This window comes from Polyodon spathula, chromosome 4, assembly GCF_017654505.1.
Source record: "Polyodon spathula isolate WHYD16114869_AA chromosome 4, ASM1765450v1, whole genome shotgun sequence".
In the NCBI taxonomy this organism is placed as follows: Eukaryota; Metazoa; Chordata; class Actinopteri; order Acipenseriformes; family Polyodontidae; genus Polyodon; species Polyodon spathula.
Window position 1 is genome coordinate 73,808,188 of NC_054537.1, and position 13,662 is coordinate 73,821,849.

At 42.2% G+C, this 13,662-nt stretch overlaps 1 protein-coding gene across 1 annotated transcript in view; it reads right to left on the bottom strand.

The window, feature by feature from the left end:
• atp9b (ATPase phospholipid transporting 9B) overlaps nt 1-13,662 on the bottom strand; it is a 189,814-nt gene that overhangs the window by 68,849 nt on the left and 107,303 nt on the right. Inside the window, 1 exon segment of the mRNA XM_041248556.1 lies at nt 7,779-7,855. Coding sequence (XP_041104490.1) covers nt 7,779-7,855 — 77 coding nt within the window.

Genomic DNA, 13,662 nt, shown 5'->3' on the forward strand with positions numbered 1-13,662 from the left:
TTTGTTATTTATTAGACAGCTAACACAATCTGGAGCTGTTGTTTAAGGCCAGCACAAACCCAGACAACACTGAACCATTGTTCACGGATTCGTTGTATAATCACCACTTGCAAGTTAGCACTCATTGTGGACTTGTGATTGTGTGTGTGTGTCTTGTGTGTGTTTTATAACTGTGTTTATTATTTCGGGACTGTAACCTGCAATTAAACCTGTAGTTACATTGCTGTGTATTGCCTGGGATCATTATTTACGGTCAGGAAAGACCTGGAATTACAAAACCTCCACTCCAAATAAAACATTGTTTGGACAATTAAATCACTTGTTTGTCATTACTTGTGCACCACATCACCACTATACCTGCAAACCACTTTGTCACAACATGTTACACAAAATGTACAGAACTTGTACCAGAACATATAGCAATGTAGATGCTTTTTTATATACATTGCAACAAACTATGTACACTGAAAGTAAGTCAAACCAAATAAATAAATACCGGTAAATCCTTTTGTATTAACTTATGAGTATGACTTTTACATCCAAACTAAAAAGCAAGTGCAAGGCTGCACTTTACATAATTAAATTACGGTTGTTTGCTTGCATTGTATTAAAAGAAAGCTGCTATACAAACTCAAATACAAGGCCATTATGATTCATATATAGATGCAGATCCCCTTTTCTCTGTGTCATCGAGACATTTAAAAACATCATTAAGAACATAAATCAATATGCCCAAGGGCTTACAGTACAGTACCTGCTGCAGGCAATTTGTATTATCACTTCTTTCACAGTGAGCCTACTGCCTGAATAACGTATTACAATGAGTGGCAGGAAAATGACAACCTTTCACAATTGATTTCTGTACTTCTGTAGTTCATCCTCTGTTTGTCCCCTGAAATAATGTTATGCATTCTAAGTAAACAAGCAGCACTTAGACTAGATTACTGCAAGTGTATTTTAGTTCACAAAATTAATAAAAATGAAATTGCAAAATGTTCCTGTAGACTTGTACTACTTGTTGCTCAAACTACTGACTTTAATGTGTTATGAGGTCGCACCTTGGTAATACAATAGTACCAAACAATGACCTGGATACTCAGACTTATGATTGGTTCCAGACCTTGATTAGCACCAATACCACCAGCTATACATAAGGTAGCATTAAGTAATCCAAGATTGGTGCTAATCAGGGTCTGTAGAACAAGGTCTACAACAGAAAGATTTCCCCTATTCAAATCACAAACATTTAATCCATTATGTTTGTTTTTTAAACATGAATCTGTTCTAGATTGTTCTTCAATAAATAAACAACAGTTTTATAAAAATCAAACTTTAATTGATCCATTAAATAAACTTAGGGAAGAAAAAAACACACAAAAAAAACTTGCGTTATAAGACACGAGTTCCGGCTTTGTAAAGGGGGCCCTTACCATTAAAACTAAACAAAGATGTTTGTCTGCTCTTAGATAACTGTCCCTCCACTGTCCAGAGCTAAAAGAGTAACTGGATGCTGAAAAGGTTGTTTGCAGTGCAGTGCACAACTAATATGAGTAAAGCTTTGTAAAAGCACTATTTTGTGGTGTACCCTGGAGTACAAAACAACACATTTCATTACTCAGAAAGCCTGTAAATCTACCAAAACCAAAATAATGTAGCCCAATTAGCATTCTAGTGAACAGGGACCTGAATGAAGGAAACAAAACTAAGTTACAAATCTTTTGTAGATGTTTACTTACAACCTCCAAGACTAGCTGGAAGATGCTTCAGCCTGTTGCAACATAGATCCAATGCAGTTTTAAAGTGGTCAACTTAATACTTCATACTGTTTGTTTCCTTAAGTTTGTGTGCTGACAATCAGTGTGTTTCCGTGAACATAGGAATTCTGATATTTTTCGGAATATATAATTTTCCAAAAAAGTAATTCCGATATCAAAAGTCATGTAAACACAGTGTCAGATAGTGTGGTCAGATGGCTGATGTATTACAGGAAGCAGAGGAAACTGAAATGCAGATGAAACATTTTTTTTCAAGCAAAAATAAACAAAACAAACAGTTCAAACAAATGAATAAAAACAAAAACTTAGAATTAAATCCAACTATTTGCACTGAACAAAAATATAAACGCAACATGTAAAGTGTTGGTCCCATGTTTCATGAGCTGAAATAAGAGATCCTAGAAATTTTCTATACGCACAAGAAGCTTATATCTCTCAAATTTTGTGCACAAATTTGTTTACATCTCTGTTAGTGAGCATTTCTCCTTTGCCAAGATAATCCATCCATCTGACAGATGTGGCATATCAAGAAGCTGATTAAACAGCATGATCATTACACAGGTGCACCTTGTGCTGGGGACAATAAAAGGACACTCTAAAATGTGCAGTTTTGTCACACAACACAATGCCACAAATGTCTCAAGTCTTGAGGGAGCGTGCAATTGGCAAGCTGACTGCAGGAATGTCCACCAGAGCTGTTGCCAGAGGATTGAATGTTCATTTCTCTACCATAAGCTGCCTCCAACGTCGTTTTAGAGAATTTGGCAGTACATCCAACCTGCCTCACAACCGCAGACCACGTGTAACCACGCCAGCCCAGTACCTCCACATCCGGCTTCTTCACCTGCGGGATCGTCTGAGACTAGCCAGCCGGACAGCTGATGAAACTGTGGGTTTGCACAACCGAAGAATTTCTGCACAAACTGTCAGAAACCGTCTCAGGGAAGCTCATCTGCGTGGTCGTTGTCCTCGACAGAGTCTTGACCTGACTATAATGCCGTGTCGTAACTGACTTCAGTGGGCAAATGCTCACTTTCGATAGCCACTGGCACGCTGGAGAAGTGTGCTCTTCACGGATGAATCCCGTTTTCAGCTGTACCGGGCAGATGGCAGACAGCGTGTATGGAGTCATGTGGGCGAGCGATTTGCTGATGTGAACGTTGTGAACAGAGTGCCCCATGGTGGTGGTAGGGTTATGGTATGGGCAAGCATAAGCTACAGACAACAAACACAACTGCATTTTATCGATGGCAATTTGAATGCACAGAGATACCGTGACAAGATCCTGAGGCCCACTGGCTGCCATTGCCTCATGTTTCAGCATGATAATGCACGGCCCCATGTTGCAAGGATCTGTACACAATTCCTGGAAGCTGAAAATGTCCCAGTTCTTCCATGGCCTGCATACTCACCAGATATGTCACCCACTGAGCATGTTTGGGATGCTCTGGATCGACGTGTACGACAGCGTGTTCCAGTTCCTGCCAATATCCAGCAACTTCGCACAGCCATTGAAGAGGAGTGGGACAACATTCCACAGGCCACAATCAACAGCCTGATCAACTCTATGCGAAGGAGATGTGTCGCGCTGCATGAGGCAAATGATGGTCACACCAGATATTGACTGGTTTTCTGATCCACGCCCCTACCTCTTTTTTTTAAGGTATCTGTGACCAACAGATGCATATCTGTATTCCCAGTCATATGAAATCCATAGATTAGGGCCTAATGAATTTATTTCAATTGACTGATTTCCTTATATGAACTGTAACTCAGTAAAATCTTTGAAATTGTTGCATGTTGTGTTTATATTTTTGTTCAGTGTATAATATCAAACAGGACTGTAACTTTCAGACCTCTCTGAGCACACAGCTACTAGACTCTTCCAGTCAGTCTGTCACTATCCCCCCTTTGAATGAGCTAGCCTCACTACACCTTTGCCCATACTAGCCCCTCCCCTGTACTAGTCCAATACACTTTAGCTATAAGCAAAAGTATATTCAGTTACCCCTATATTAAAGCCTTACACAGAGATGCCATATGAAAGGAGAAAATTGTAGCATGTGCCGAGCGTAGTTAGGTGGCTTTTTTTTTTATTTTTTAAGGTCAGTGGCTGCTAGCCCTTAGAAATGAAATGGTTCTTAGGCTCTGGTAAGCCAATTTTCTAATTTTTGCTGTTCAATATATATTTTTGATAATTGTAAACACACAGCATTAAGAAATTAAAAATAAATTCTATTTATTCTGGATTTAAATATGTGTAATGAAGAGTATTTTAGGATCTCATAAGTCCTATCAAACATGACTGAAATATCCAACCTCAAAACTTTATAAAAATAACTATCAATATAACAACACATCAAGAAAGATTTAACAATGTTTTGTTTTTATTTAAATTTGTACTACTCTGCAACGATTAAAATACAAAACGCTGTGTAGTATCCAATAATTAATTAACTATGTAAAGCGAGTTAAACTTCAAAACAGATTTGCAAAAACATACAGTAAAGGGTAGTGTCAGTGTGGCAAAGCAAAGCTCTGCCCTTTTTAAATTGGCAGGGATGGGGTTAATTTCCCCTACCTGCCTGGGTTTATTATGTTCAGGTGGCTGGGGTTGATTAGTTGATTAGGTTAATTAACGATCAATCAGCGCCCAGCCACCTGAGAAGCAGAGGCCTCCTTTTATGTCATTTGGAGGAGGGAGCTGAGGAAGCAGGTTGGTGTTTGTGGTTTTTGTGATTTGTGAATTCTTCATCCAGTGAAGGCATTGCCCAGCCTGGAAACCTTTATTTTTGTAAGTTTGTTTTTTGTACTGTTTTTTTTTTTGTGTTTAAATCCCTTAATTTTGCCCTTGTGCACTTTTATTTGTGTATTTATAATAAAAAAAAATATATTTTTTTGAACTACAGACTGTCTCTGGGCCTCTATCCACTCGCCAGCCTGCCACATTTGGTGTCAGAAGTTGGATAGCGCCACCTAGAGGCTCAGAGCAGTATTTATTTATTTTTTTTGAATTTTTGGGATAATGGGAAAGAACAGCAGGACAAGCAGCAGCTGAAGAAATGTAAGCTGCTGCAGCCACCGCTGGAGGACCCAGCCAGCCTCTTCCCTTGGTGTTCCTGGTGCGGGAAGGAGGACCATCGTTGGCGGTCCTGCCCAGATGTGCCACCGGCAAACTGGTGTGGCCGGTGCGAGGAGGACGGCCACAACTGGGCAGGATGCCCCTACAACCAGGCCCAGGAAGAGGTGCAGTATTCACCCCGGGCATCAGGGGCCACCCCACTACCTCCAGCACCACCACCTTCACCACCGTCCCAGGAGATCTGGGACTGGTTGATGCACCCTGAGGCAGACCTCGTCCACGATCTCCCCATAGTTATCAACACGCTGTGGCATCGAGATGGGGAGAGGTGGGAACAGTGGGAGGAACAACACCACCACAGCAATCAGCAAGCACTCACCTTCCCAGAGGTTGCCCTCATGGTGGTTAATTACCTGGCGGTAGACATGGGAGATGCCCCGGTCACTCCAATAAAGAGGGGTGAGGAGCCGCCGCCGCTCCCAGAGCCAGAGAGGGGTGAGGAGCCGCCGCCGCTCCCAGAGCCAGAGAGGGGTGAGGAGCCGCCGCCGCTCCCAGAGCCAGAGAGGGGTGAGGAGCCGCCGCCGCTCCCAGAGCCAGAGAGGGGTGAGGAGCCGCCGCCGCTCCCAGAGCCAGAGAGGGGTGAGGAGCCGCCGCCGCCGCTCCCAGAGCCAGAGAGGGGAGAGGAGCCGCCGCCGCTCCCAGAGCCAGAGAGGGAGGAACCTCCGCTCTCAGAGCCCAGAGGGGAGGAGCCTCCGCTCTCAGAGCCCAGAGGGGAGGAGCCTCCGCTCTCAGAGCCCAGAGGGGAGGAGCCTCCGCTCTCAGAGCCCAGAGGGGAGGAGCCGCCGCTCTCAGAGCCCAGAGGGGAGGAGCTATGGCCCAAGGATGCCTGCCTTGCACCGCCCAAGGATACCATGCCCGCTCCGCCCAGGGATAACACATTTGCATCGCCTGGGGTTGCCTGCTGCTCCGCATCGCCTGGGGTTGCCTGCCGCTCCGCATCGCCTGGGACTGCTGGTGTCTCCTTTTTGTTTTCTAGGGTTGCCGAGGGTCCGCTGCCGTCGTCGCCTCCGCCACTAGAGGGAGCCGGGTCGCCGTCGCCGCCTCCGCTACCAGAGGGAGCCGGGCCGCCGTCGCCGCCTCCGCCACTAGAGGGAGCCGGGCCCCCTCCGTCACTAGAGGGAGCCGGGCCGCTGTCGCCGCCTCCGTCACCAAAGAGAGCCGGGCCGCCGTCGCCGTACTACCTTGGAGATCCGGGGCCCCCTCAACCAAAGAAGGCTTGGGGGCTCCGACATCAACCCCGCCCACCACCACCCACCATAACAGCCCACCCAAGGGACATAATTGGACTCTTGGGGGAGGGGGGTGGGGAAGGTGGGGGGAAGGGGGCAGTTGGCCGATTGCGTCCGGTGTACGTTGTACATGGGGGGAGGTGTGTGGCAAAGCAAAGCTCTGCCCTTTTTAAATTGGCAGGGATGGGGTTAATTTCCCCTACCTGCCTGGGTTTATTATGTTCAGGTGGCTGGGGTTGATTAGGTTAATTAACGATCAATCAGCGCCCAGCCACCTGAGAAGCAGAGGCCTCCTTTTATGTCATTTGGAGGAGGGAGCTGAGGAAGCAGGTTGGTGTTTGTGGTTTTTGTGATTTGTGAATTCTACATCCAGTGAAGGCATTGCCCAGCCTGGAAACCTTTATTTTTGTAAGTTTGTTTTTTGTACTGTTTTTTTTTTGTTTAAATCCCTTAATTTTGCCCTTGTGCACGTTTATTTGTGTATTTATAATAAAATAATTATTTTTTTGAACTACAGACTGTCTCTGGGCCTCTATCCACTCGGCAGCCTGCCACAGTCAGATTTTGCGTTGTTTCTTCATACCTATGTGCCTGGCAATATTCTGTCTGGCAGTATTCACAGTAGACATGAGATTCAGACACTTCACTTCTTTTAATGAATGACCATTCTGTGATAAATTCCTCTTGATATTTCTGACAAGGCAACCTCGATCTTTTAGACGGCGGGGAGTGACATTTTTTGTTTGATTTATGATTCCTATCTTAATAACGGATAAGCAATCAAGTAAATGTGCGATTGATAATGACAGCAAGGCAACATTTGCACAGCAGTTTCTGAAGAACCCCTAAACTGGTTACTAAGCAACCCGGCTCAGAGCTTTTAGTATGTCAGTTAAAATGCCACAATAAAAACTGTCAGTGAAATACAGTATTAAGAACAATTCATTCATTAAAAAAATTAAACAGAAAAACACACACATGCTATTCAAATATTATTTCATAAATGTTCAGGAAGTACCAACCATTTATTTATTTAACACAGATCATTGTATTATACCGCTTCGACACAGCGCCGTAGCTGCTACGGCCAAATTGTAGCCGTCATCACGAGTGCCCTCCAACGTGGCAGCGCCCAGGGCTACACAAACCTAAAGATCGCCAATACCACCTTCAAAACTAAAACGGTATTTAAAAATATTATCCAGCGATTTTAACCTTTTCCTTTTAATAAAATAAATTTGTTTTCTGAAAACTTGATCTCATATAACCGTACTGAATCTACCAGGCTACTGCATCAGAATAATAACAAAAAACCCTACCTCCATACTTTCTTCAAACTTCATTAGCATGAAGAAGTTTAAACAAAGCATGTTTGATACCTGAAATATGAAGAGTGCTACATAGCTACCCACACTTAAACCACTAGATTAATGTGTTGCTTTTGCAGAATGACCTTTGGCCCTTAAGAAACTGAGCTGCCCCATGTCCTAATGACCAAATATCACTCCATTCTAATCGTTCTGAACAGCAGAAAGTGTGAGTGCCACCCTATGTGCAACAGCATGCTCCACAAATCAAAAGCAATACACGTGTACACTGCATGTAGAACATGACTTTGTTAAAAGCACTTACCTTATTCTTTGGGTTTGATGTATTAAGGACACTCCTTGTCTCTTTTCCAGTGTAAATGACCACTCCAATTACTGTCCCTGTCAAATTGAAACATTGGAGAAATTAGAAAACTGGTACTATACCAATACCAATTTTCACATTCAAACAATATGAACAAAACCTTAGTTAATAATACTGTATCTTCTATCATATCATTCTGTACCTGATCCCGATAACACTGTCCCTGATGAATTTCTCCTCTATTTGAGCTTTAACATAAACAGGTATGGATTATATCTCATGTCACAATGTATAAATTATTATTACTTACAGTGCCTATAGAAAGTCTACACCCCCTTGAACTTTTTTTCACATTTTGTCGTGCCAGTGTCTCAGAGTTTCATGCATTTTAATGAGTATTCTTTTTCTACTTATCTACACGCCATACTCCACACTGTTATGGGGAAAAAAGTTTTTAATGAGAAAAAATGATATATTAAAAATACAAAACTGAAAGATCATAATTGGATAAGTCTCCACCTTCCTGAGTTAATACTTGGTGGAAGTCTGTTGGGATAGGTCTGTACCAACTTTGCACACTTAGATTTGGCAATATTTGACCATTCTTCTTTACAAAACTGTTCAAGCTCTGTCAAGTTCCTTGGGGAGCATTGATGGACAGCAATCTTCAAGTCATGCCACAAACTTTCGACTGGAGTTAGGTCGGGGCTCTGACTGGGCAACTCAAGGATGTTTACTTTTTTGTTCCTTAGCCACTCCAGTGTAGCTTTGGCTGTGTGCTTTGGGTCGTTGTCATGCTGAAAGGTGAACTTCCCTCCCAGTTTCAGCTTTCTTGCAGAGGGCAGCAGGTTTTCCTCAAGGACTTCTCTGTACTTTGCTTTCATTTTCCCTTCTATCCTGACAAGTGCCCCAGTCCCTGCCAATGAGAAACATCCCAATAACATGATGCTGCACCACCATGCTTCACAGTAGGGATGGTGTTCTTTGGGTGATGCGCTGTGCTGGGTTTGCACCAAACATAATTCTTTGCATTTAGGCCAAAAAGTTCCATTTTTATTTTCGTCAGACCACAACATTCTTTGCCACATGGCTACAGAATCAACATTTTTTAGCATACTTCAAACAGGATTCAAGGCGGGTTTTCTTGAGTATTGCTTCCTTCTTGCCACCCTACCATACAGGCCAGATTTATGGAGTGCTTGGGATATTGTTGACACATGCACACTTTGACCAGTCTTGGCCTGTTGCTCTTGTAAAGTTGCCATTAGCCTCTTGGTAGCCTCTCTGATCAGTGTCCTTCTTGCTCGCTCATCCAGTTTGGAGGGACGGCCTGATCTAAGCAGGGTCTTGGTGGTGCCACACACCTTCCACATCGCGACAGCGAGTGGGAGAAGTACAGGCGTGGAAAAGTACAGAGCAGTTTAGAAGCAGTAAGGAGAAATTGCATCTTTAATTGCTTTAATCAGAAAACACAGGACATTGGGGAAACACAGCAGGAGCTCAAAGTCAAACAGCCGCGTGTGTTTTTCTGATAACAAACAAGCTGAAACTCGGAGCAGCTAATTCAAATTCAGTGCCGTTCTGAGACATGGGCGAGGGGAGGAGCCAACAGCACAGCAGAACAACGCAGTTAAACGAGGCAGTCTTCCCAGCAACAGCGAGTGGAAGCGACAGTGAGTGGGCGAAGTACAGGCATGGAAAAGTACAGAGCAGTTTAGAAGCAGTTTGAAAGCAGGCTGACAGCTGCAGAAGAAACTAAACTTCAAAAAAAAAAAAAAAAAAAAAAAACCTCAACATGGCCTTCAAGCCAGTAATCTGTGACACCTGCTTGATGTGGGAAATTCATGGAAGTCTGCATCACCCCTAACAGACTGAAAGCCACCAGGGAGATAGAAGGTCAGAACAGCTGGGTTCAGGTAAGCAGAAGCAGGGAAAAAAAGAAACTTCGTCAAACACAACCACCAGAAATCAAAACAACCAACAAATTTGAGTCACTTCAGAATTTTGATCAGCAGAGCCAACAACAAGAGAATGAAAGGAACAACATCCAGGACCCTATTGACAGTGGTGACCAGACAGCAAAAAGAAGGGAGGTCATGATTGTTGGGGACTCCATATTGAGAAACACAGCAAGTTCAATTCGCAGTTTGGACCCCCTTACTACAACAGTGTGCTGCCTTCCGGGAGCCTCGGTCAAGCACATCACTGAGAACGTGGACAGGCTCCTAGAACGAACAGGAGACGACCCGGTAGTAGTCGTCCACATCGGTACAAACAACATTGGAAGAGACAGACCAAAATCCCTGCAAAACAAATTCAGAGAGCTAGGAAGGAAATTAAAAGAGAAAACCAAAACTGTGGTATTTTCTGGTATACTACCGGCACCTTGCAAAGGACCATATGGACAGCTGGAAATAATTAATCAAAACGCATGGCTGAAGACCTGATGCACACGGGAAGGCTTCACCTATCTTGATCATTGGACCACATTCTACAACGAGGACTATCTGTATAGACGGGACGGACTGAACTTAACTAACAAGGGAACCAGTCTACTTGGAGAAAAGATCCTCGAGCAGGTTCAGAAGCATTTAAACTAGAAAGGAAGGGGGGAGAAATCATCAAAACAAGAACAACAACTCAGGTAAGACAACCATTAAATGTATTTATCTAAATGCTAGAAGGATCAGAAACAAAATTCTAGAACTTGAAGCTACTGCACTAACAAGTAACTATGATGTGATAGGCGTTACAGAAACTTTGTCTGAGAGTGATGGGGACGAATATAATATTTGTGGGTATACACTGTATAGGAAAGACAGGCAGGACAGAAGAGGAGGAGGGGTAGCGCTATACATAAGAAACAGTCTTGAAGCCCAGGTGTTAAACCTGGACAAAGAAAATAAAGCCGAATCAATATGGGTCAGAATAACAGACAAAAATTCAAAGGGCATAATAATAGGAGCATGCTATAGACCGCCAGATTCAGACGGTGAGCACAATAATCTGTTATACAATGACATTAGAAATGCGTGTAGCAAAGGAGAAGCCATACTAATTTCAACTTCCCCCATATAAAATGGGAAAACCCGGTGGGATGAAATTGAAATGGTGGAAATGACAAATGACTGCTTCCTAACACAATTTGTCAAGGCACCGACTAGAGGGGAGGCATACCTTGATTTAGTCTTTTCAAATAACGAAGACAGAACCAAAACAGAGGTCAGGGAACCACTGGCAAACTCAGACCACAACATGGTCTCATTTGAAGTGTTTTTTAAAACCCCAAAAGTAATGACTAAAGCTAAGTTTTACAATTTTAGAAAAGCAAACTATGAAGGTATGAAACAGAGACTAACAGAAGCAGATTGGAGTAAAATAGAGAAAACACCCACAGAAGAAGGATGGTTGTTCTTCAAAAATGTAGTACTAGAGGCGCAAAACAATTACATCCCTAAAGTAGACAAATCTAAATGTAAAACTAAATTGCCAAAATGGTTTAATAGATCAATTAAAAAATATTCAGTGAAAAAAGGCACTTTACAGAGCATTAAAAAAGGACCAAAAAGAAAGTACGCAGAAAGAGTACACGGAACTGCAAACGCAAATCAAAAAGGAAGTTAGAAATGGCAAGAGAGAAATAGAAATGAACATTGCTAAGGAAGCTAAAACCAATTCCAAAATGTTTTTCCAATATTACAACAGCAAGCGAACATTCAAAGAGGAGATTAAATGTTTAAGAGATACAAATGGCAAAATCGTAGAAAATATATTAAATCATTACTTTTCAGAAGTTTTTACAAAGGAAGATACTGACAACATGCCCGACATGTCATCCAGTTCCTATCCAGTTTTAAATAACTTTAGCATAACTGAGGCAGAAGTGTTAAAGGGATTAGGAGCTCTTAAAATAAACAAATCCCCTGGGCTGGATGAGATCCTCCCAGTAGTACTCAAAGAAATGAAAGAAGTAATTTACAAACCGCTAACCAAGATCATGCAGCAGTCTCTTGACACAGGGGTTGTACCGACAGACTGGAAAATTGCAAACGTAATACCGAGCCACAAAAAGGGAAACAAAACTGAACCAGGTAACTACAGACCAGTAAGCCTGACTTCTATTATATGCAAACTTATGGAAACTATAATAAAATCCAAAATGGAAAATTACCTATATGGTAACAGGGTCCTGGGAGACAGTCAACATGGTTTTAGGAAAGGGAGATCGTGTCTAACTAACTTGCTTGATTTTTTTGAGGATGCAACATCGATAATGGATAATTGCAAAGCATATGACATGGTTTATTTAGATTTCCAGAAAGCTTTTCACAAAGTCCCGCACAAAAGATTAATTCTCTAACTGAACGCAGTTGGGATTCAAGGAAACACATGTACATGGATTAGGGAGTGGTTAATATGTAGAAAACAGAAAGTACTGATTAGAGGAAAAACCTCCGAATGGAGTGTGGTAACCAGTGGTGTACCACAGGGATCAGTATTAGGTCCTCTGCTATTCCTAATCTACATTAATGATTTAGATTCTGGTATAGTAAGCAAACTTGTTAAATTTGCAGACGACACAAAAGTAGGAGGAGTGGCAAACACTGTTGCAGCAGCAAAGGTCATTCAAAATGATCTAGACAAGATTCAGAACTGGGCAGACACATGGCAAATGACATTTAATAGAGAAAAGTGTAAGGTACTGCACGCAGGAAATAAAAATGTACGTTATAAATATCATATGGGAGATACTGAAATTGGAGAAGGAATCTATGAAAAAGACCTAGGAGTTTTTGTTGACTCAGAAATGTCTTCATCTAGACAATGTGGGGAAGCTATAAAAAAAGGCTAACAGGATGCTCGGATACATTGTGAAAAGTGTCGAATTTAAATCAAGGGAAGTAATGTTAAAACTGTACAATGCACTAGTAAGACCTCATCTTGAATATTGTGTTCAGTTCTGGTCACCTCGCTATAAAAAAGATATTGCTGCTCTAAAAAGAGTGCAAAGAAGAGCGACCAGAATTATTCCGGGCTTAAAAGGCATGTCATATGCAGACAGGCTAAAAGAATTGAATCTGTTCAGTCTTGAACAAAGAAGACTACATGGCGACCTAATTCAAGCATTCAAAATTCTAAAAGGTATTGACAGTGTCGACCCAAGGGACTTTTTCAGCCTCAAAAAAGAAACAAGGACCAGGGGTCACAAATGGAGATTAGACAAAGAGGCATTCAGAACAGAAAATAGGAGGCCCTTTTTTACACAGAGAATTGTGAGGGTCTGGAATCAACTCCCCAGTAATGTTGTTGAAGCTGACACCCTGGGATCCTTCAAGAAGCTGCTTGATGAGATTCTAGGATCAATAAGCTAATAACAACCAAACGAGCAAGATGGGCCGAATGGCCTCCTCTCGTTTGTAAACTTTCTTATCTTCTTATGTTCTTAATAATTGTCTTGACCGTGCTCCAAGGGATATTCAAGGCCTTTGCATTTTTTTATACCCATCCCCTGATCTATGCCTTTCAACAACTTTGTCCTGGAGTTCTTTTGAAAGCTTCTTGGTGCTCAAGGTCTTTGCTTTGAAATGCACTACCCAGCAGAGGTAACCTACAGGAACTGCTGAATTTATCCTGAAATCATGTGAATCACTACAATTTAACACAGGTGGAGGCCACTTAACTTGGTGTGTGATTCTGAAAGCGATTGGTTACACCTGAGCTAATTTAAGATTGCTATTACGGGGGGGGGGGTTTGGTGGTGGACACTTATCCAACCAAGCTATTTCAGTTTTTATTTAATTAATTTTCTACAAATTGCTAGAATATTTTTTTTCACTTGGAAGTTGTGGGGTAGGATGTGTAGATAAATGAAAAAAAAAAAAAA